At 44.3% G+C, this 23,547-nt stretch overlaps 2 protein-coding genes across 2 annotated transcripts in view; one reads left to right on the plus strand and one right to left on the minus strand.

Moving 5' to 3' along the window:
- Nucleotides 1-6,757: 6,757 nt before the first annotated feature.
- Nucleotides 6,758-14,010, minus strand: LOC116399924 (RNA polymerase II-associated protein 3-like). The gene is made up of 18 exons (XM_031877416.1): nt 13,864-14,010; nt 13,612-13,664; nt 12,929-13,004; nt 12,221-12,384; nt 11,989-12,072; nt 11,847-11,903; nt 11,521-11,721; nt 10,518-10,709; nt 10,245-10,296; nt 10,057-10,147; nt 9,816-9,957; nt 9,534-9,638; nt 8,922-9,030; nt 8,635-8,824; nt 8,077-8,151; nt 7,600-7,702; nt 7,243-7,349; nt 6,758-6,954 (listed from the first exon to the last, which is right to left on the minus strand). The coding sequence occupies exons 1-18, from the start codon at nt 13,889-13,891 to the stop codon at nt 6,819-6,821; spliced, it is 1,965 nt and encodes a 654-aa protein (XP_031733276.1). The 5' UTR covers nt 13,892-14,010; the 3' UTR covers nt 6,758-6,818.
- Nucleotides 14,011-15,601: 1,591 nt separating this feature from the next.
- The window catches only part of alms1 (ALMS1 centrosome and basal body associated protein), an 18,193-nt gene continuing 10,247 nt past the window's right edge, over nt 15,602-23,547 (plus strand). The window contains exons 1-10 of the mRNA XM_031877399.1: nt 15,602-15,702; nt 16,498-16,678; nt 16,908-17,028; nt 17,145-18,969; nt 19,169-19,328; nt 19,633-20,724; nt 20,816-20,931; nt 21,305-22,328; nt 22,436-22,558; nt 23,256-23,545. Of these exons, the coding sequence (XP_031733259.1) occupies nt 15,688-15,702; nt 16,498-16,678; nt 16,908-17,028; nt 17,145-18,969; nt 19,169-19,328; nt 19,633-20,724; nt 20,816-20,931; nt 21,305-22,328; nt 22,436-22,558; nt 23,256-23,545 (4,947 nt within the window). The 5' untranslated portion in view covers nt 15,602-15,687. The remainder of the gene's footprint in view (nt 15,703-16,497; nt 16,679-16,907; nt 17,029-17,144; nt 18,970-19,168; nt 19,329-19,632; nt 20,725-20,815; nt 20,932-21,304; nt 22,329-22,435; nt 22,559-23,255; nt 23,546-23,547) is intronic.

Genomic DNA, 23,547 nt, shown 5'->3' on the forward strand with positions numbered 1-23,547 from the left:
TGTAGAGTATAGAGTCTGTAGTCTGTAGAGTATAGAGTCTGTAGAGTCAAACATGCTACAACAAAAAGGAAAATACTAATGATGATGCATAGAACATTTTTAACAGTCTTACTGACTGAATATTTTAGAGATGCTGAATAATGAACGATAAATAATAAAAGAAACGCTTTATTATTCTCAGAATGGAAATCTTTTCCCGTAGAATTATATAATAATGCAATCTGAGCTATTATTACACGTTCAACTAAATCAACCAGCTGCCGAGTTTGTACTGTACTCCATCGCTTTGCAGGGATTTGTAAAAATAAGTACTAATACTTTAGTCTGTGAAACATCAGAAATGGCCGTCACAATCTTCAAGTTGACACATTTAGATTGCTTGTTTTGTCTGATTAACGGTTGAAAACCCAAATATATTGCGATATAAAGGTATTACAGGGATAGCTGGATGTGTTGAAGTGTGTTTGTATGAGCTTCTTATCACAGTCAGTGTGTTACCTTCAGCTGATCGCGGTCTGCACCTCCCCCAAGTTTGGAGAAGCAAACATGTCTCGAGGCACAGAAGCAAAGCAATGTGCTGCTGGAGGGAGGCGGCCGCAAAACATACTACAGCCACCTGAAGAAAGGAATCAATTTAAGTGCAATATTTAGCACTTATTTACCACTTTACCTTGCAGTCAGACAGCCCTCTCCGTAAGGGAACTCCAGCCTTTATATCCCGATGTTATTCACCACATACTAGTCACACAAAGGAGTCTGGTGACTTTGAAGAGAACATAGAGAAGATAGAGAACTGCGATAGTTCCCCAGCGAAGAGGGAACTATCCCTTTAATAAGAGTCAAATGAGCAAATGTTCTCCTTTGAGAAGCAGGAATTATTTCATTTTATTGCATTCTTTCTTGAAACCAGAGTCCACAGCTAACCTAGCCGCTCCTTGAGGTTGGACTTACTTTGAGCTAAATGCTAACATCAGCTAACAGACTCATTTAACAGTGCTAACATCAGCATGCTAACAGACTCATTTAACGATGCTAACATGCTGATGTTTAACTGGTATACTGTTAAACATATTCACATCTTCATTTAGCCAGATAGCAAGCAAACATATGCTAATTAGTTCAGCTGAGGCTGATGGGAAGGTCAGTAGTTTCGCAGATATTTGTTCATGAACCAAAATTGGAAAAATACAAATGTTGACGAGATGATGATCGATGCATTTCAAGCCAATTCATCCAATAGTTGTTCAGCATTTGGGGTTTTTAAAGATCTAATCTCATGATGACTGCAGGTGAAGTGAGTCAGAGTTATCCTCTGGAGACTATAAATGTCGGTACATCATTTCATGGAAATCCATCCAATAGTTAATCAAATATCATAATTGTTGTTGATTACTTCTTTGCTGCTCAGCTTTAGTGAGTAATGTGTTGTTTTTAGCTCTAAACACGTGTCCAGTATGAAGCCTGGTGATGAAGGTATCTGTCTCTGCTGAGATACAGACGGTCTGCTTCCGCTTGTTGCTCCTGAAAATGATCCATCTTGTAATCCGTCCATTGATGGCAATCATGACCGGCAGGTGAGCGGCAGGCTTCAGTAACCCCGCAGCATGGACAGTTGGGTGTAAACGTTTGGAGGGGAGGCGGAGCTTGGATGTTTTCTTGTTTGTGCAGGGGAGGCTGCTGCACAACTGGAGCCAAATCTTCCCGGACACAATTACAGAAAACGCCCGCGGTTTGGTTACCGGGACACAAAAAAGAGAAAGAAACGAGGCTTTCTTTGTGGTGCAACTGGGACGCTGGTACAGTATCGGAGGGGGGGTAAACAAGAGTGTAGATTTGCCTCTGGAAGCCACTGAGGAGCCCGCGGTCCATGTGCACGTCTGAATGATGATTAACTGTAATTACCTAACAGTACCTGGCCTGCATGCCAGGAGGCAGCCTGAGATTAATGGGGCTCTGCTGAAAACGGAACCAAAGCTCACATTTCAGAGGTAATGAATTGCTCTGGTACTAAGGCGTCTGCACATGGTGCGCCCAGGCCCCCAGGGAGGTTCATTACAACGGGAGCAATAGATGGATCCTCTGCAGCATTTTCAGGAGCAGGAGGAAGTCTTAAATCGTCCCAGACATGCTGGTTGCTGTGCGGCCTCTACAAGCAGAAGAGAGATAAACAGCCTCCTCAGTGCTTCCTAAACGGTGGTAAACACCACAAAGCCTTGTGTCACCAGTACACAAGGTGTTCAAACAATAAAGCTCTGTGCTGCAAACCGCTTCAGTAATGAAGACACATGACTAGACTGATGCTGTAGCAGTGAGCGACACAACTCCTCAGTGAATTATATGTTTCACGTCCATTCATAAACAGAAGAGTTGAAGTGAGCCGCTCAGCATTATCTGTATTAGAGGAAGCAGCTTTCATCTGTAGAGGAAGCACGCACCTCGGTAAAGCCTGCAGGGCAAGGTTTTATTACTAGTGTCTCCTGTTATAAATTACAGTCCAAGGAATCAGCCGCAGATTAATGGTGACATTATTTAGTTTGGTGTTGTGGGGGTCATTGTGAAGAATGAACGACACTAAACGTCAGCGGACAATGTGAGACAGAGGCCCGTGTGAGATTTAGCATTAAGAGTTCTGCAGGAATGAACACGGGTGATGTATGGAAGTGGGCATCAATTATTGGAAGTCAAACTCCTTGAGGCAACAATGAGAGGATTTACGAGGCTGTGGCAGTTTTTCATGCCCTTGAACATGTTCCCTCCAGATACGTCGGTCGATAGCATGAAATACAACCTGACGGAGCTTTTAATGATTACAATGCACACAGGCCACATATTTCTTGGCCCATTAAGCCATGTAAATACTTGAAGGGAACACCGGTTGGGGCATGCCCGGCTTCACATGACGGTGTGTTCAGTGGTGCCTTGAGAAAGCCAACGGCCCCTTTCTGTTTACAAGCCTCTAATCATGTTAATGACACTTTGCTCCCATACAGGCCGTTTCTCAATCGATCACACAGACAAAGACCAAAATAAAGTAACAACATTTAGAATGTGTGCCTGTGCACGTCTGAAGGAGATGAAAGAGAAGCAGTCAACCTTTAAACTGCCATTCATCAGGGAGTCAATGCCATTATCCCCCCGTCACCCTGCAGTCTGTCGGGGACATAGAAGTGCACATATACACATACAAACCTGCACTCTTTAATAATGGATTCAGATGTTAAGAAAAGAGGAATCTACATTCTGGAGGCAGACAGTTTTATTGAACATTGAAACAAGGATGTTACACGGACCACACCAGTGTTAACTACAAGTAATCATATCACTGCTCACCCTTTCTAATGTTTAATGTTTTATCTGGTGATAGTTATAGATAGATATTTTTCTTTTTGTCAACAAATCCCATGAATCACACTAACAATTAAATAAATCTCTTATTCCTCTGTGCCGTAGAGCTCCATTGTTGTCTAAAACTATTAAAAACACACAAGTCGGTGACATGCATCCGATTCTTGTTCCTTGTCAAAACCTCGAGCCTACATTACCCACAATGCAACCCGGCCACTGACAGCTTGGTTGAAGATTGTGTTGTGTTATGCTAGTAGCGACTATTGTAGCCCCGGGCTGCTAGCTTCAGATGAGGAGCGCGCTACAGAGGTAGCTGGTGACCTCACTTATACAGTTCCTAACTTGTAGTCTTTAGTCTTAACAGCGCTGACTCAAGTGACATCACTTGAGTCAATTATCAGCCTTCCCACCGCTCACTCTGGAGCCACAAAAGGCCCAACATGGTCGTACTCCCCAGATCCTCTAAACATGGCCACAAATACTCACAGCGCACCAAATGTGTATTAATCCACAGCTGGAAACAGTTTGCTGAGGACGACAGTGTGTTTAAATGAACGTGTAATATGTAGGTTTAGGTGTTTTGTAGGAACCAGTAGGACTTGAAGACGGGACAAAGAAGAGGGGAAGAGGTCAGAGTGGACTGCTGCGTTGTTGGTTTGGGTCTTTTCATGGAATGGAAACCAGTTAAAATAATCACATTCAAAAGCTGCAACATGACAGTAGAGCACAGCTGTGCAGAACGATGCATCACATCATCTCGGTGACGTGAACACATCTGCATTGGTGAAGAAGTTCGTATTAATCTCCAGCAGATTATCAGAGATGACAAAAGACGATTCTTCTGCTCATTTCTCAGCAACAGACGCTCGACGAGCAGCAGCGACCGTGTGGACAAAGGACGAGACGTTCATCCATCTCCCTGTACGACCCGGATGCAAATGAGGAGAATGAAAGCAAGCAATCAATTCCCTAATTGGGTTTGTGCTATTTTAACTTGTTAAGGGGGCCTCTGTCTAGATTAGAAGGGAAGATCAATGTCTCATTGTGACAGTTACTGTATTCATCTCACACGTGCAACAAAGGAACCCGGCACAGAGACCAGATGCTTCTCATTGTGCGAGTCCGCCATCATAACGTCTCGTTGAACGCAGGTTTGTTCACGTTCGTTACAATCTGCAGATGCAACAGTTTGGTCCAAAGTTACACATTTACATCCGAGAATGAAGAACAGGATGGGTTCTGCTGATGAAGACATTGTAGCGGTGTCTTTTCATATAAAATGTTACGACCCAACAAAGATAAGTTTGGTGTCGACGAAGACGACAAGTTCTACCACTGTAAATATAACAGTTTTGCCTAATAATTGAAGTTTAAGTTGAAAAAACACCCGTAAGTATAATCTGTTATTACATTTGATGAACAGCATTAAGTAACAACCTGTAACTGTAGGGTTTAGATTTAAACGTTGCTAAAGCTCGACTGTTTAAACCAGAGACAGGAGACGGAGCAGTGCAGAGCTCTCTCTCTGTTGCTCACGCTCAACAAGCTGAATAAAGAAATAGGGTTTAAACTGCTAAGAAAACACTCCTGCAAGAATGAGTTGTAAAGAAAGCAGAATAAAAGCTCTGCTGCTCCACAATGCACACGGAGACGTTTGAAGTGTCCCTCCCTGCTGGAGGTCCTACAGGTCCAGCTGAGCGGCTGCAGAGGAGCATTTATTTTCAACACATCAGACGGTTGATGTGCAGCGTGAGTCAGCTACTCCCTCAGGTCACATCAATAGTTTAGTTAGCGGCGGGGAGAAACCAAAGAATTAGAATAAAAATGAGATTACGTATCCTAAAAGCAATGCACTCAATTACTCCGACTCAACGTGTTCTGCTGCACAGCCACATATCAGAAGGAGTGGGAGAGCAGCATGTCATGTCTGGTTCTGTGTGTTTCTCTTGTTCTCCTGGTGAGAGGGAAGAGAGATCTGTTGAAAGCTCTACAAACCATGCAGCCTTCTAACACGATGCACTTCATCTTCCCGCTGTTTGCTTTAGTGAAGTTAGGGATTGGCGGCATGTTGATGATGGCCGGCCTCTTATCGCTCTTTATCTGCGTTTGAACAGGTTTCAAAGCCAAGCGGACCGATACTATTAAATATAGACCATACTGTCCCAGTGCTTTCTATGGGTTCAAGCAGAGTTCATGTTGTTCGTATCACCGGCCTTCATGCCCTCACATCTCACACAGATCAGAAGGGCTCTGTGAGGTATGCCACCATCAGCCAATTAATGCCCCGAGTACAGCTGCTCTGCCTGGAAGGTCAACACTAAGCACTGTGCACGGCTTAATGTCTTCTTTCCACTGCTTCAACCTCTTTTTGTAGTTCACACCCCAAACGTCAAATAACAAGGGTCACAAACGTGACCGTGAGCTGCCTGAGTCAATAACAAACCTGCTGTGCTTCAGGGGAGAGGGATCTACACAGATTCCCCCCCCCCCCCCACATTAAAAGGAGAAGAGATGCACTCTGGGAGATTGAGGAGAGGCATTTTAGGCTTAGAAGAACTTCGCTTCAGATCAAATCTTAGGGACAAAAGTGACTTTTCAGGCGTTTAACTGGCACTTTACTCTAACTCAGGCTGAGCTGAGACGCTGCTGCAGGGATTCATGTGGAGACGTGTTAGTGGTGGGCTTCCTCTGACCTCATGGGGAGATCCTAAATGACATGTTTTAGCACCTTCCACCAAGTCTTTGGTCTTGTTCCGTGTTTATTAATGTAAGACATGAACACTCTTAAAGCTGAGGCCTTTATTCCCTCTGGGCTGACCCACGAGCAGCTACAGCCACAGTGCAACTCAAAGGCACTTATTAGTGTGACAGTCTGTGTCCAAACATCACGAGCCTTAAACATCATCCTCCAGCAGACGTGGCGTTACACATAATGTACAGAACTACTGAACTCAATGCCCCGGATATAGATCTACGGAGAGCAGCTTCAAAATCAAACATGGCGCATTAAATGTGCCGATAGCACAACTACTCATCAATCACAGCCTTTAACATGAAAGCGGAACAGTTTGTAGCCCTGGAGGGCTAAAGGTAGCAGCGCCACCTAGTGGTGACCGACTAATCCGTTTTTAAAACAAAGCTACAAAAGTAAAAATCAATGTTTTAACATAATCTTCAAAACAGATTAGATAATCTAAAAGAATCCCTGACTAAATCCTTTCACAAAGGAATGCTCAAAGCACATGAATCATTATTAAATACAGTAGTAGAACGTCGTCTGACGGGTCCATCTAGAACAACGGTCAGCCATCATGGTGCAAAACAAAGGCAAAAGAATCTAAAACACAATTAGTCTTTTTTTTTAAACCAAAAGCCACGAGGAACGAGAGACGACTACAAGCAGCTCCCTCTGGCGGCACCACCACTGTGTCACGTGTCAAAGGAAACAATGCATGCGTTTCATCTCTGATGGCCTACATGTTGGTGCTTCCCAGCCTGCTGGTGAATTTGTCCTTGTCGATGTTCCTGTGCTCTGCCACATGTCGGAAGGTGCAGTCCTGCCTCGTGCAGCCCGTGGTCCTCCAGAAGAAGCACTCCTTCTTGTACGGGCTACAGCGGGGACACAGCGGCAGTTCCAGAGTTTAAAACGAGTCAGGCGTCCTATTTACCTCGAAATAATGGTAACGAATCAGCAGAATAACTTGTATGAACAAAGACAATCCAATACTACTTGTTTTAATCATTAATGAATCCAATGCAGATGTGGAGAAAACCCTTCTTACATCCTCTGTGCTTTAAACTGTTAGAAACAGTTCCTCCCATCTCGTTACACTTGAAGCGGAAGAACATATGAACGTGTAAGCAAAGTGTTGGATGGAGAACAAAGCGTGCTCTCACCTGAGGCGTGGAAAGGGCTCAGAGGCGGCTGATTTGGACAAACCGAGTCCAGTGAAGAACTTATTGGGATATCGCACTGAGAGCGGAGCGCCCTCTACCACCATCCCCTGAAGAGGAAACACATGGAAGAGCCACAGCTCAGGAGAGAAGACGAGGAACAGAAACTACCCATAAGATTCATGTCACAGTTGGATTTGTGTGAAGGGAAAATGTTTTCGAGAAGCAGACGGACTTTAAAGCGTGAATAACTTCACAGATTTAAAGTCTGCTTCTCCAACACCTTCCCAGAGCTGCGGTTGTCAGTCACTGCTCTAATAACACAACCACCAAACATTCCACATGTAAACAGATGCATACATTGATACACTGGATGGCTCGGTCACAGTCCTCCTTCCTGGTGTAGTTGACGAAGGCACACTGGTGCTCCAGCAGCATCTTGATGCTGCAGACCGTCCCGGCTCTGAGAGAGAGAAGCAGCACATGAGCGGCCATCTTTAACGTCCCCGCGGTTCACAGCTCCGAGTCAATAACGGGGAATACAGTCGACACGTCACTTCAGCAGCAATAAATCAATAACAAGCTGAGAGTTCTGGTGGTCAACGCCCTCAATAATCCAGCTCATGCATATTGTGATCTAAAGTTATTAATGGAATGTAAATTAAATGCTAAAATGAGAGCAATCCAGAAACTCAAACAGCAGAAATATCTACAAATGTGGATGTTATTTGAACTTTAGCGCTTTATTATCTGTATTCTGCATTCTCTATTCTTCTTCTTCTGCATCTCCTGTGAAGCTCAACTCAACATCGGATCCTCCTGAAGGAGAAACTTTACCTGCTGAAGAGCTCGTGGAGCGTCGAGTAGGTGACAGCAGGAGCCAAGGATCCGACCCAGATGGAGAAAATGTCTCTTCACACCAAACAGAAGAGATTGAACTATTTTAACTGATGTCGCACTCTCAGCAAATCATCTTGAAAACCCTTTAACCAAATCTGTGGACGCTGCACATTAACGTCTGTGCTTGCTCAAAAGTGCAACATGTGTTTAGTAAATGTAAAATCACTAACTGACTTCCTGTTTGCAAAAGACACAAATATACTGCATTACATGTGGGAACTAACAGACAGTTGTTGCACATCTGTGCATGTTTCAGCGCAGCGGTTCCCGACCTGAAGGTGAGGCACGAATAATCTTTAGAAACCTGACAGACAACATTCTGACTTTTCTTTTGCTTTGTGAAATTGTTAATAGAATTATTACCTTTTGTCTTTCATAAAGCAAACAATGAGAGACATGCAGCCGGAGGTGAGGGCTCACAGACCAAATACAGGTGAACAGCTGCATTAGGTGACTGTTATGTAAAATATACTTATTAGTAATACGCCGTCTTACGGTTTCACAGAAGTCTTTGAGCGAGGCGTCGGAGACTGTGATTTCGATCTGCTTTGCTCAAAAGCTTCGGACTCTTTGACCTGCTGCATTCTGGGACGGTTTGTTTGGAGGACGAACTCCCACTCTCCCTCGTCGTAGTTCTCCTCCCACACCACTGGTTGCTCCGTTTTGTCCCAACTGGCACCGGCATCTGAAGAGAGCCAACAAAACGTGTTCACATACCAGAACATCCCCGCAGACACGGGTCACATCCCTCCAGCTCTTGAGGAACATTCTGGGATGTTTACCTCCAGGACCCGGATCACTTCCATCACCAAACAGAGCTTCGACAGCTTGCTCCATCGTGGCGTGTGTTTTCAAGGCCTCCGAGCTCTGCCCCCAGGTGAACCCCATTTCCTAAGATGGACAAACAAAGACAGCCACCTGATACCAGCATACAGACGTTTAAAGAAAGGACCGGTGTGTTCAGATCTGCCGGCCTCTCGTGGTGAGGATGCAGATCACGACTAACTGAACCCTCGCCCTTACATTTCTCATTTTCACTTGATTATACACTAAAGAAAACATACTTCATAATATAATATTCCATGTCTGCCAGAGATTCCCCTAAAAGCTGCACACTGTTCCTTTAAATGTAAACCACAGCTAGCAGACAGAGTGCATCCAACTCAGAACCTTTGGTCTGAGCTCATACTGTCCATCTATCCTGCATCACTTGGTGTGCTGTGTGGTGTTTCCTGATGTCGCCATTTGGAGCAAACAACATGCAAAATGACGATTACTGACTTTCAAGCGTGCTTTGGACGCTCCGAGGTTGTGAAGTTGTTCTACAGCTTCTTCTCAGAAGCTGACGGTCTACTTTGTGCCTCTGTACACTTGTAAACATGTGCTTCTCCTACCATGAGGTGCAGGGTCTGCGCTCGTTTCAGCTCCAGCATGGCTTCAGCGCTGGAACCTTCCAGCTCCAACACTTCCCTATAGATCAGCGAGGCCTCGTAGTATCTCTGCAGGAGACGTGAAGGAGACATTTTCAACTCTTAAAGCACAAAGAGCACATTAGCTTTTAGTTACACCTTTATATTGTATTAGCCCCAATATTAGAGGCTTCACTGAAACTGTCAAGCCAGATACTGTGCATGTGAATAGAACATTACGTAAGTGATGCAGGAGCAGTAACTTACCTTGAGCCCACAGAGAGCTTTCCCTTTCCTAAATAAACCTTTTATCCAGCTTGGCTGCATGCAGAGTGCTATGTCAGCATCCCTGAGAGCGTTCCCATACTGCTGCAGTCTCTCATAACACAGGGACCGATTTCCAAATAACCTGAAACGGAGTAAACGTAATTCTTGGTAATTCTTGGTAATTCTTGGTCACTGCTCCTGCGTGGGAACATGAAGTCTGAAGTCAAAGCCGCGTGCTTACTTAAATTCCTTTGGGCTGTATTTAATGGCGTCGGTGAAGCATCTCACGGCCGTCTCGTACTGTCCGGAGGCCGCCAAACGATTTCCAAAACCTGGAGGGACGAGCGAGAGCGGGTGAGTCTGCTTCAGTACTTTCATGCGTTTGTTTTTGTCAAAGTCTCAGTGATGTTAATGTAGAATATTACCCACCAGCCAGCTCTCGGCTTCTCTTGGCCGACTCTTCTGCGTGGTCCATGATTTCCTGTTAACGTTAGAGTGAGTCGGTGAAGTGTTTCAGCACGACACGATACGCTAAATGTGCATGTAGCTTTCTGTCAATGCTAGTTATCATTTGACCACATTACATAAAAGGTACAGTCACAGATCTAATGGAAGAGTCAGACATTAAGAGGAGAGGTGTTCCCAGGCTGAAGACTTCAAGTCTTCTTGTATTCTATCATCTGTGTTGTTACGTGTCCCCACCTCTTTATTGGGTTCATGTTTCTCTTCCTTCTTCTTATGAACCTCAGGTTTCTCCACCACTCTCTGCATTTCCTCGTTGGACTGCGGAACTTCCAGTAATTTAGTTTTCTTCTTTTTTCTTTCTCTCGCAGGTCTCTCGTTACACGTTTCCAATTTTGTTGTAGAAGAATTAGAATTGTTTAAATCCAAATCCTGCAGAAAATAATGAAATACAAAAAAAAAGGTGGTGGTTTGACAATAATCATCCACAAACAAACAAAGGGTTCAAATCTTGAGCCGAAGTGTGTTAAAGCTGCATTCTCTCTAGTGTCCACCAGGGGGCGACTCCTCTGGTTGTATAGAAGTCTATGAGAAAATGACTCTACTTCTCTCTTGATTTATTACCTCAGTAAACATTGTAAACATGAGTTTATGGTCTCAATCTCTAGTTTCAAGTCTTCTTCACTACAGCATGATGTTCATTTAGTACATTATGGTCCATTTAGAGTCAAACAGACCATAAAGCAGGGGATGCTTTAGGGCGGGGCTACACGGTGATTGACAGGACTCTACCAGAGACGTGTCCGGTCTGGGAGTTGTCAGTGTTTGTTTCCTACAACTTTAACTCTTGACACTTCTGGTTGCCAAAATCCAAGATGGCGACGGCCAAAATGTCAATGATGAGGCTTTAAAACCTGTAGTCCACAAACACTCCTTGTATACAGTCTGTGGGTGTAACACAACAGACCAGCCTCTGTCTCTGTGAAACCGACACCAGCTGTGATCCAGCACTGCTTTCTGTATTATTAAGAAACAAAGACTAAACTATTTAACTGATCACTTGAAACCATTATCAAAGTGTGACAATATCCAGTTTCCTCTTGAGAAATAATTGCACGTTCTATGTGGTCACCATCCTATTAACTACTGGTGAGACGTTATGTCTGCACGAGATGTATGCAGCCTAGAGTTCACAATCGTACACCACAATGTGACCAACAGAAATGTAAAAGTCTCCACAAACCTTTTGCTCCCCATCTTCTGTTTTATTAATCTCCGCAAGATCTTCTTCTTTATTATTAGCACTTTTCTCATGGCGTCCAGCTGCCTCCGTTCCATTCAGTGTTGGACCAGATTCAGGACAATCATTTGCTTCTGCATTACTTTCAATTACAAGATTTTCTGCCGGATTGTCCGAGGAGTCCGACTTCCCCATTTCTTCCTCCTGAAATGATAAAAGGGAAGAAACACGAGACCACAAGTGGTTTTTAAAGGCCTTGCTGTGTGGATGTTCTCTCTGGGCTAGATGTGCATTTGTATTTGTTGTAATATCAGTAAAACAAGACTTACAGCTAAAATGTCTTTTACTGCATTCTTCTTGTCTAACCGCTTCTTTTCTTTTTTACGCTGCAACAGAAAGATGAAATGTGCTGTGAGGAAGAAAACAGCAACAACACTCAGAATGTTAGACCCTAATAATTACGACACTGACCAATTTCTTCCGCTTGTTCTTCTCGGTTTTGTCCTTACGTCGTTCCTCTTCTTCTATCAGTTCCTTTGCATGTTTATCAGCCTCCTGAAGGAAGAAAAAGAAAATAAATAAGATAAATTCAAAGCGTCTGAGAATGAAAAGTACATGACTTGAAAGTACACGAGTCAGTCAGAACCTAGGGACACGTAATAAAGTGAACGTCTTGGTTTCACTTTCACAGAAGTGTAAATACCTCGTCGGTGAGTTGTTTTATTCGGGGATGTGGTTCTAAATGCTTGTAAGCAGCAGTGTGTGCATAAACGTGACGATCGTCTTCATCTTCGTCAACATCATAGTCCTCGTCAGAATACACCATGTCGTCCAGTTCTCCCTCAAAGGTCCTCAAAAAATCTAAACCTGGGAGAGAAGATGAGGATCATCAGCAACTTGCATGAAAACACAAAAAAATCATTTCGGTCAGTCTGGAGCCCTGTAAGGTTACCCATAATCCTTTGCAAGCAGCTCAAGACAAACAGATGAACAGTAGAGAGCAGTTAAATATTGAACAGGATGCAATCTGCAGCTCACTGAGGACAAGACTAATTACGAGGGTGCGGGAGGCTCACCTCGGTCTCCGGCTGACTCATGACAATATTGTACAATATGTAATTACAGGAGAGATACTGTAGCACTAAAACCAATGCTGAGCAAAGAAGAAGAGAAGGGTGAAGTGTTGGCTCCGATACAAGCTCTGCTGCTGTGTTCTGCTGTAATGAGCTAATGCCGATCAGGTGGTCATTAATAAATGATTGATTGAAAAGGGACAATGAATCTTATGTTACCTAAACTGTTAAACTGTCATACAGTCAAGATCTCTGAGAAGTCAAATCAACTAAATGTACTTGTGCTGGAGTGTTTTATCCTCACGGTCACTTAGAAACAAGCTGTAGAACACCCGTACCTAATAATCCAGAGGCAAAGACATCCAGGATAGAGCCTGCAGAATGACGTCCATTTATGAAATCTACCACGGATTCCTGATGAAGAGAAAAGACAGGCGACTTTAAAATGCATCCATTAATGTGTCCGTGCTGTAGCCACACAAACTGAACTACACACTGCTCCAAGTAACAGACTTTGTAACCGTTCAGTCATCTTTTGGGCCGTTTTGGACTTTGTTTGGCAAAAAGGAAGAACTAAAACGACGCATTTGGAAGATCTAATAATTGATAATGGACATTTATCTGTATTTTCTGACATTATAGAGACAGAAACATGTATCCATTAAGTAAGTCTTTAACTGCTTACTGCTATAATAAACTGTACATTTCTACATTCACACATGTTGTGGCTGTTTATCTGCAGCAGTTACCACAATAACTGGGAGGTAATATGAATGTTGTAACGTGTGAGATTGTGTCGGATGTAACATAGTGTGACAGCGTTACAGTGATTATTTATCTGGATTGTTGTGAAGATAAGGTGCCTGATATCTCGGGTAGCTCAGACTCAAACTACCAAGTTGAAGGTAGAACTGGTGGCATGTTACTAACAGCACACTTAAAGAAATAGGACAGACCTGTTATGCCACAATAATGACAACAACACAATATACAGGTTTCCAGCTGCTTGACTCATACTCACGTGCGTGCGCATCAGTCTCGAGTTCTCCCGAATCCTGGCGATAGGAGCACCACCTGGAAGAAACACATCAGGTAAAAAAAAGGGCTAACTGTCAAATACATAAATGCCTTCGACGTCACCAAGCAGAAGTCTGTGGTTACGTCACCAAACGCCACATCATTAGCCAGCTAGCTCGTAAGCTAACAGTTCTCATTAACAGTTAAATGAAACTCATCTAAACTAGCAAAATAACAATGGCTGCTTTGATCTCACCTTTAACAATGTCCTTCTTTTTAGGCATGGTTTAAGCAAACGTCTTTCTGTTGGTTTCCCTGCGGCTGTTACGGACGTTATTTAAGGTTATTTGTATCTTTCTCGTTGAAGGTATATTTTATAGTGTTGCCACTGTTTTCTTCTTGTTTCCGCGTTTGATTAAGAGAGTTTTTATTGCCCTGGCTTTAACCTTTCAGGCTGCTGCCCGCCTCCAAGAGGCTCCAATCAAATGGTAACGATTTCGCGTTGTTGTAATTCAAGGGACGTGATTGGATGTCGGGCCTGTCAATCATTGTAAAGTAGACGGAAGAGGAAAGAATGCCTTAGAGTCTGACAGAGGGCAAAAAACTCCCAACACCAATCTGCGTATGTGCTGTCATGATGCCACAACTAATGTAAATAATATATACTATAAAGTAGTAGAAATTAAATATAACTATAAAAACAAAGTGCTGTACAAATCTTTATAAAAAATATACATAAAATATTGAACATCTGTATATATAATATTTTAGTTATTGTTGATTTTTTTAACTTTTTTACTTAGTTAGTATTCTTTACTGTTTTATTACTTATTTACTTATTTATAATACTTGTATTGATCTTCTTCTTTTTTTTACTATGTCTCTTGTTTGCACTATTCTGTATGCTGCTGTAATCCTGTAAATGTATACGCTGCAGAAATAAAGGATTATCTTATTTTATCTATCTTATCTTATTTTATGCAATTAATCAAATTACCAAAACCAGTTGACGTGCACTGACCCTCTGGATCTGGGGCTCCAGGACAGTTGCCCGCCCTAGCCCTGTCTCTAGATTTACATGGTGCATATTCTTAGACAAATTTGAGTTTAACCAAATAGGATATTCTTATTAAAATGATTGCATGAAACATCACTGCAGACCACTCTGGACAGAACTACAGAACAATGTGCGCCACAACAACCAGACACAAGAACAGGTTTTTTTTCCCATAGGCCGTCATTGATGAACAGTTAACATCAGTCATACACTGTCAGTAACCCTCTAACATTAACATATCTACTGCTGCCATTATACATTATAATTTTACAGTTTTTAAATGCATAATGTGTTTAAAATTAACATATCATTTGTCAATGTCAATATAATTCCTATACGCACTGTATCTATTTAATCATCTTTACATGTACGTAATCATCCAGTCTATTTATATCCATTCATTATTTATGGTGCTTTATATATATATATATATATATACACACAGTATATATATTATTTTATTTTAGCAACTTGTGTACACAACAGTCCTTTCTATACTTTACTTGTATTGTTTCCAGATTTGTTGTCCTTGTCCTAGGTGTTAAGTCTAATTATAAATCTAGTGTATATATTATTTTGTGCAATACACTACAAAATATAAATATACAATGTGTGACGTGTGAAACATGGCAAAACGGAAAAAAACTTATTGTGATTTAAATTCTGAGTGGAGCAAAACACGAAGATGGTTGACTCTGTTTTATTTATGGGACACGATGGAAAATAGAGAAACTCAACAATTGACAGCAAAACCAAACATAATAATATTCGGTGACATTATACAGTGATTACATAAACTTAAAAAGGGACTCCCACCAAATTTTGAAGTGGAATAATACAAGTTTCTTTAAACGCAAGCGAGTGATCCATCTGTTTAATAGACGATCTTTTGTGTTCTTCAGTTCAAATCAGTCACATCCCTCTCGCGCGCGCTCTTCCCTCCCGAGCTAGCATCCGGGTTTTTTCCCTTCAATTCCTAGCAACACTTCTTGGATACGAGCAGGAGGGAACAATAACAACAACATGGAACCTCCAGCGGTAATTTGCAAAGCTTTTAACTGTATTCCTGTTGCGAACATTAGGTTTTTGCAGCATTTTGTGTTGTCCGTGTGGATTACACCCGGAGAAACCTGGCTAACGTCCACGTTTAACCAACGCTGGCCGTTGTTATTAGCTAGTTAGCTAACGGCTAACTAGCTAATAACTACGTTCGCTAACTGCTAACTAGCTTGGATGAGTTTTAGCTAGTTAGCAAGTTAATTCTCTGCATAACAGACATTCAAACCAACGTTACTTCTCCTTTAAAACCTAATTGTCAGACATAATATTGCGTTTCCATCGTTAGTAGTGATGGTCGATGACTGGCTGTTACTTGGATGTGAGTTGCTAATGTTTGCGATTTGTATGCAGGTAATACAGAGCGTAGTCATGTCTCTCAACAAGCTAACTAACCTGTTGCCCAGAGCAAACCTTTTGCTATGCATCTCAACTATGTCTGATAAATAAAATAATGTTAAACTCCTCATGGGAAAGTTACTTTTTTTAAGAGGTAAGATAATCAGTGCAATTACAAGAACAACAGCATACTTCAAAAACTGCACTGCAGGATGTGATGAACACAAACAAGCAGGTGTGTTGCAAATACTGCTCATTTTGCTCATCACAGTTTGTGCAGCTCCTCTCCACCACCAACTCTAGAGGCTGCAGAATTGTTACCAGCATTTGTTGTTTTAAGCCTCCAGAGAAACTGTTCATAATTGGTTACTGAGCTGTGTTAAAGGGCAAAAGAGGACAGTAATAGCGAGTCACTTTGTTTGGTTATTTGGTTCACAGAGGGAGGTGGCACGTCCTCAATTGCCAGCAGATGAGGATGCGAGTCAGTGTGTTGGACAAACATCCTTAAATCAACTGGGAGCTCAAAGTCATAGACGTGCCAGTCAGGACCAGAGGCAGCCCAGGCTGGAAACAGATGGGTGGGAGCTTCAGCAGCGATGGGGGTGCTCTCTACAGCCAGGTACATTGAATAAAACAATCAATTTCACCCAATCACTCAAAAGACAAACAGTACTTTATGGAATGTACATATTTTTGTCTCTTGGATCTCATGATAATAGGAATTTGAGGGCAATGTTTCCTTGCATACAAGTTAATAATATACGTTTGTAGGATTTGTACTGCAGTTGTAATTTGTAACTCTGTTTACGATGCCTGTGAGTAACAACCAGGACTTTTGTTTTCATCAGAGCTCCAGGACAGTAACCTGTCTCCAGCCCTTTCACTGTTGCCTTCAAACTCTGGAGTGGAAAACAACTTCACTGAATATTCTTTATTCCAACAAAGTGACAACGAATTTGCCCCTTTAAGGTAAAAAAAATGGATTTAAAGACAATTATTGGTTCTCTGAACATACATACATATACATATAACATGTCATTTGATTGTTCAGAAGTTTCTAAATGTATTTATTACTTTTTTTTAAGGGCGTTCCCTGACATTTCCATGGCATCAGAGAGAGTTCACATTCCACCCCAGGATCGCACTTCTCGGGCCTCTGAGTGTGGTTCGCTGTCCCAGCACCCTTTGGCCCAGGCGACCATCCTGTCTGAAGGAGCGAGCAGCTGCTGCTCTCTTTCCCAGCACAGTTTGTCACTAATAAACGAAGGCAGACGAGAGGAAACTGTTCACTCCCCACGGACTACCACCACTGACAGTCGGGGAGTACCATCCAGAGATGATGCCAGTAGCAGAGAGAAGAACTTTGAGACGCTAACTGACCCTCCAGATAAGCTCGTAGGAGAGGCTGTTGAAGATGAGACATTCTTTCTGAGTAAGGATATTCCTGCCCAGCATCTTCTGGAACTCCTTCAGAAAGATATTGGCATGCCAAGCAGCAGCAGTAGTGCTGTTTCCTCCACCTCAGAGACCTCTGTGAAGGCCGCTGCATCGTATGCCCAAGAATCTAAAAGCACTAAAGTTTGTAAACCAGCCACTGACCAAAGCATGGTTAGAAGGGAAGGTCCTCCGGGTGAAGCTTCTCTTCCCCAGCAGCAGACACAACAACCCGACAGAGATTTACACCGTGACCAATCAGGAACATTGTCGTCTGAGGTCTGTAACATCACTACGGGGTCCCGCAGCACTAAACCTGATGACAGCAGTGACGTGTTACACAGAGAGCTGCTATCTGAGGTAGAGAGGTGCAGCAGCCGTGAAGCTGGATCTAAAAACAAACAGCGGGAAAGTCCTACATCACACGGTCAGCCTCTCACGTCATATCCCACAGGGACGTCTGAAGGCCAGCAGACTGGGACCAGAACAAATTTTGGTGGTCTCCAATGGACCGGAGCATTTTCAGCAGGAGTCGAACGGGGTCACAGAGAGCAAGAGCTCTGGTACACAGGGAACCAAACAGGGATCGATGGGTCCTACCTGGGTTTCCTTCCACAGTCTCAGTCCACTCCGGGAGTTTTTAAAGCTCCACCCAAATCTAGTGTCAAGGCTAAATTAGGGCAACTCTCTGCCATAGAATCTAATAAAGATAACTCTTATCAGTCGAACACAGGGATCTCTCCACAGCCAGATGTTCCTACGGCTGATGTCCATCGCCCACACAAAGCAAATCAGAGCCAAGAGGGAGCTACCTCGACAAAAGTCCAGTCTCTCCCAAGTCTCAACTATATGCAGAAAGTAGACGCTTGGAGAGCAAATCAGAGTTCAGGCAAGACGTCACTATTTGATAGCTTGGCACGACAAGGAAAGAAAGCTCCCGATGCAGTATCGGACCCCCTGAATGACATCTTGATTCAGCAGGTGAGTGCTGTCAATCAGAACGTCACACAGAGCTCCTCCACAGCTCCCTCTGGCTCTCCTACAAGAAGAGGGGAGGCGGTGGGCAGTGCTCCAAGTGACAAAGATAACACCGGGTCTGCAACAAGACCCTCTGCCTCACCCTTTGGCAGGTCACAGTCCCAATCCTCTCTTAGCACCATTGTCATGTCGGTCCAGAAAGATCAGCGGAAAAACAGACCTGCAGAAGAAGAGAACAGTCAGATTCAGGATGGTGTCCATCGTCAGCCAAAAGCCACAGGTCAACCTTCGCCTCGCATGAGCCTCGGTCATTTCAGTGACGTGTCAGATTTGACACTCTCGAGTTCCCAAGATAGTTACAACAGTGGAATTAAATTGGGAACTTCCATCGGAGCGTCTTCTGTTGTCAGCCTGGAGGTGGATAACTACGCGCCGTACTGGACTACGCCACCACCTCTGCCCAGACCGCCAGAGCTCAACATTGAAGACCGAATTCCGGTAATTGAAAAACTGAACATCCTGGATAAACAAGCATAGGATCTCGTAAAAATATATTTGAATATGTTTAAGACTGGAAACTTATATAGTTGTTTATGCAAATACAGTTTCAGAGATTTAGAATTTGGGTAAAAAATACCATAAACGTGTCGATTTGTAGACTCGATTCTGATATGTTCTGTATTTATTTTTCTTGCAGTTGTATCTGCGTAACCTGGGTATTGACCAATCTCCTGCAACAATTTTAACTCCATTTGCACCGAGAGGGCCAATCAGAGAGCCTGAATTCTCTCCCACTGATCTCTGTACAACTCAGGGATCAGTTGGAACACCAACCAAGAGCACCCAAACCTCTGAAGGTACGTCTGCAACAAACATTCTGAAGAGAGAGAATGTAACTTAAACTGTATTTGAAGTGGGGCCATCAAATCTGATCAGTCCAAATTGAATTGGTAAATGTACTTTTATTCCCCACATGAAGCAATATGGTTTATTAGAATAAATTGCATTACATTGCAGTCATTTAGCAGACGCTTTTATCCAAAGCGACTTACAATAAGTGTATTCAACATCGGTTTTCGAGAGAACAACTAGTCACCAGAAGTCACAAGTGCATCTCCTTTCTTCAAACAAGCATCTAAGACTCTCCTATTGTATTTTCAGGTGGCAGTCCCCATAAAGGACAGTTTTCAAGGTCCAGCATTCTGTCAGTGGACTCCAGTATATCCATACCGTTGAGCCTGGACAGTCTTGGTCCAGGTGTATCTGTCCCACACTGGACCAGGCGGGCTTCTCCTTCTTCAGATATAGAAGCTATTCAGAGTGAAAGCAGACTGCCACCCTCCTCCCTGCCTGACGAAGACTCTTATCCTCCCACCCAGCAACAGCACATGGACAGCAGCCGGAATACCATCCAGCTGGGAGACAGGTTTGACTCGGAGTCTCTCTTGCAATCAAGCCATAATTTGGAGCAAAATGCTGAACTTTCTATGACTAGCTCCACGGCCTTGTTGGAGATCCGTAAACTCCTCTCTCAGGCGGAGAACGCGTTATCTGCTGGGTCTTCTGAGGCTTCCTCAGCCTCCCCTGCGAGGCCCCGTCTGCTCTCTGATGATGACATCTTCCTCTCACTGAGGAAGAAGACCAGCGGGCTCCAGGACTCCTCCTCCTCTGCCACTGAGGACCCCAGACCTCACCCCTCTCTACTGTGGGCCAGGTCCTTGTCCGACTCCGTGCTGACCTCAGAGAAACTGAGAGAAGGCTCCATTGGTCGAGAGAGTATGGCTTCATTGGGGCAACCTAATAATTCATCCACACAAGCTCCTCCGACTGCACCGGCAGTAGGTGCATACAGAAGACCACACGATGTCACTGTTGGTAGAGGTTCAGAGCCGTCCGTTGTCCTCTCCCAATCAGCCCGGCGGGCGGAGCCCGAGGGCTGCAGTGCTGCTCCCCCTCACAACACAGTCCCACCTCAGCCACCAGTCGTCACGACTCCACCAGGTTTGAGCACACCACAGCTGACATCTACTCCTGCAGACACAGAGGAGGGAAAACAGACTTCTCTGGAAGGTCCTGTACAGAGCAGCCCCTCCTCGCCCACCTTCGAGGACACTGATCAGGGCGTGATGAGTGATGGGAGCAGTAAGAGCTCGCTGGCAGTCAGAGTGGCCAAGTTACTGCAGAGTGAATCTCCAGCTACGATGGTGTCCAGTACACCCAGCGTCACTGACCAGGAGGAGAGCAAAGCCAGAGGTAAGAGGATTCACACATTTTACACTTTAAACATCCAGATAAACGTTTCAAACAAATCATCTGCACAAGCATAACCGTTAGCATGTTGCAGAGTGGATTAAGCTGAAGATATCAGGACAGCAGTGTGAGACTCTGGAGTTGGACAAAGAAGACAGAACGAGGATTGAAGAGATCAAGAGAGAGCTGCTGCTAAAACACCCCATGAAGGTAAACTGCTGATGAAGAGCTCTTTATCATTCCACAAACTCATAGCAATCAGTCTCATCATGCATAAAGTACTGCACACTAACAACAACTAATGTTCATTTTCTCATGCATTTCCCTTTTAAATCTTTTGAATATTGACAATCTCTGGACAGTACACGTCCCGTGCTGAAGGTAACTTGTGTGGCAGCATGTTGTGTCAACGGATGCATGTCAGACTTTTGGAAACATTAATTCAAAATGTTTCCAGAGAAGTTTTGCCGTGCAAAAGGTTTTTCTTTTGTTGCGTTTGCAGCTCATAAATGAGTTCACAGGACAACATAAACTAGGACCCTGCTTGGTCTCACAGTTCTTGGTTTTGTTCTTCTCCTCTCAGAGTCTGTGGAGCACAGATACAGAGAGCAGTGCAGCGTCCAGTGTGAGAGGCCGACAGGGGCAGGATCCACCTCAGCAAGCGGAGACACTCGCTCCTCTGGATGACGGTGTGCAGCTTCAAAACCCTCTTCGCCCGGATCTAGAGGCTCAGATACGTGAGATCGCAGCCAGAGAAGGGGTAATCCTCACTAGGACAAACCCTCAGCCTCTCACATCTATCACCATCGCCACCCGCAGGCGCTCCACCTCCGCCTCTCCATCTACGTCACCTGCGTCTCCCCTCAGTCCAGCGCCAGAGCCGCTCCACCTGGCCGAGCTCTCCACCGGAGCTGTGGAACACCCTAAAGTTAACAGGGTGCTTCTACTGTCCACGGATGAAGAAGATGAGGCAGCCAGGGAGCCGGTCTTTGAACCAAGCAGTAGCCTGACTCCTCTGTCAGCACCAGGGAATCAGAAGAGACAAGACACTGTGGGAGGCCAGTTGGAAGACCCTCCCCCACCCTCACTGGTTTTAGGTAGAAAGGACGTGAACGCTGAAGAGCACAACACGCAGTCTTTCAGGCGAGATGACGAGTTATTCGTCCAGAGCAGCTCTGTTTCTAGTGTTAGTCATGAAGCTGAACAGGCCACAGGTTCATCCACATCTGAACCCGCAGCCGGGACAGGTCACGTCTCACATGTCCATCTCACTCTGTCCTCCAAAGCCACTGATCACACCTCAGCCACCGCTGTCCACTCCAGTCACGTTGACGCCGTTGCAGAGCTGCCGCGTAAAGGATTCGTCCCCCTCAGACACTCGTCTTCTGCTGCCAGCAGTCCGGACGAAGGTGTCGGTTTGTCCAGTCCACCAGAGTGGTACGACACCAGAGAGCCAGTAAGACAGCGGGTGCCTGAAAGAGCCGAGACGTCCACCTTGTTCAAAACCGCTGTTCCTCAGGGACGGATGACCTCCACACCTACACAATGCTTTACACCATGTCACAGAGTCGTTGTGTCACCGAGACCTTTCACTGCTGAAACACCAGGTAGGCTTGTTGTGAAGTGTGTTGTGTAAAGACTTATCTCCAGCTCTCTAGAGTTTCTGTGGTTGGTAAAGTTGACCGTATGTTCTTCCTCACCTCTCCTCTTACAGCAGTGCCTGTTCTGTTACCTTATAAGCCGCGTGGAAGTGAGGAGCTTTTCTACGTCCCTCAAACAGAAGCTGACGTCTCCTCCACCGGCCCTTCTGACACCACCATGGAGAGCTCTCACACGGGTACATTCCTCTCAAATATAGGAGATCACATAGAACATCGGTTGCATTTCCACTCCATTACTGACTAAAAGTCCGTCTGACTGGAAATCTGAATTTTCAAATCACAGATGATGAAAAAGGCATTAAAACATGTGTCTTACAGGTAAATATGAGGCTGCTATTGTCTGAGAGGAGTTAAGTGAGGGGACTGACACTGTGCGAGGGAGTGAATAATGTATGTAAATATATAGGTATAGGTATAATAGGTAAGAAAGAGCATGAAACAAGCTGAAGACAAATTACTTTTGAGAAATAACCCGACTGATTCTTACATCTTGCAGCAAACTGAACTCATATTAAATAGAACAGAAGGTTAATGAAATCAAACCGTTAAATGAGGAGGCTGTGCTCTCTCTTCCCCAGTGCCTGTATGGGGAGCAGCTGGTCTATTGTAACATACACCAGGCAGAGTATTACTTATTCATGTTCAGGGGCTGAGTGAGACAAAGGCAGAGCAGGGGCCCCTCAGAGAGACGGAGGGAGAGAGGGGACTGCAGACTGCATATCTTTAAACATTTTCTCTTCACTGCTAGCTGAAAGAAAAGGAATCATCTTGGTCACTTTTCCTGCAGCGTTATTCATGTGTCCCCTCAGAAGTGGGGACGATCTCGTTACGGTAGCACCCCGATGTAAAAGACCACTTTTGAATTCTGCCCAGGCTCAGACGACGCCGTGCCCCCCCGCTTCAGCAGCGAGGTCCTTGGACACAGAGACGCTGGGTTGGACCGCGGAGTCACCATCAGACACTCTGAGGGCATCTACAGCAAGAGGCTGAAAACAGCCACCGGCAGGATGCACGAGCCGGGACACCGAGGTGAGCCGAAGACACAGGACGCATACTCATCAAGTTCTATTGTGTTACATGCATCCGTAACACAAGCATCATCAAGTTCTATTGTGTTACATGCATCCGTGAAACAAGCATCATCAAGTTCTATTGTGTTACATGC

Source organism: Anarrhichthys ocellatus, unplaced genomic scaffold (genome assembly GCF_004355925.1).
Source record: "Anarrhichthys ocellatus isolate YVR2014 unplaced genomic scaffold, GSC_Weel_1.0 scaffold135, whole genome shotgun sequence".
NCBI lineage: Eukaryota > Metazoa > Chordata > Actinopteri > Perciformes > Anarhichadidae > Anarrhichthys > Anarrhichthys ocellatus.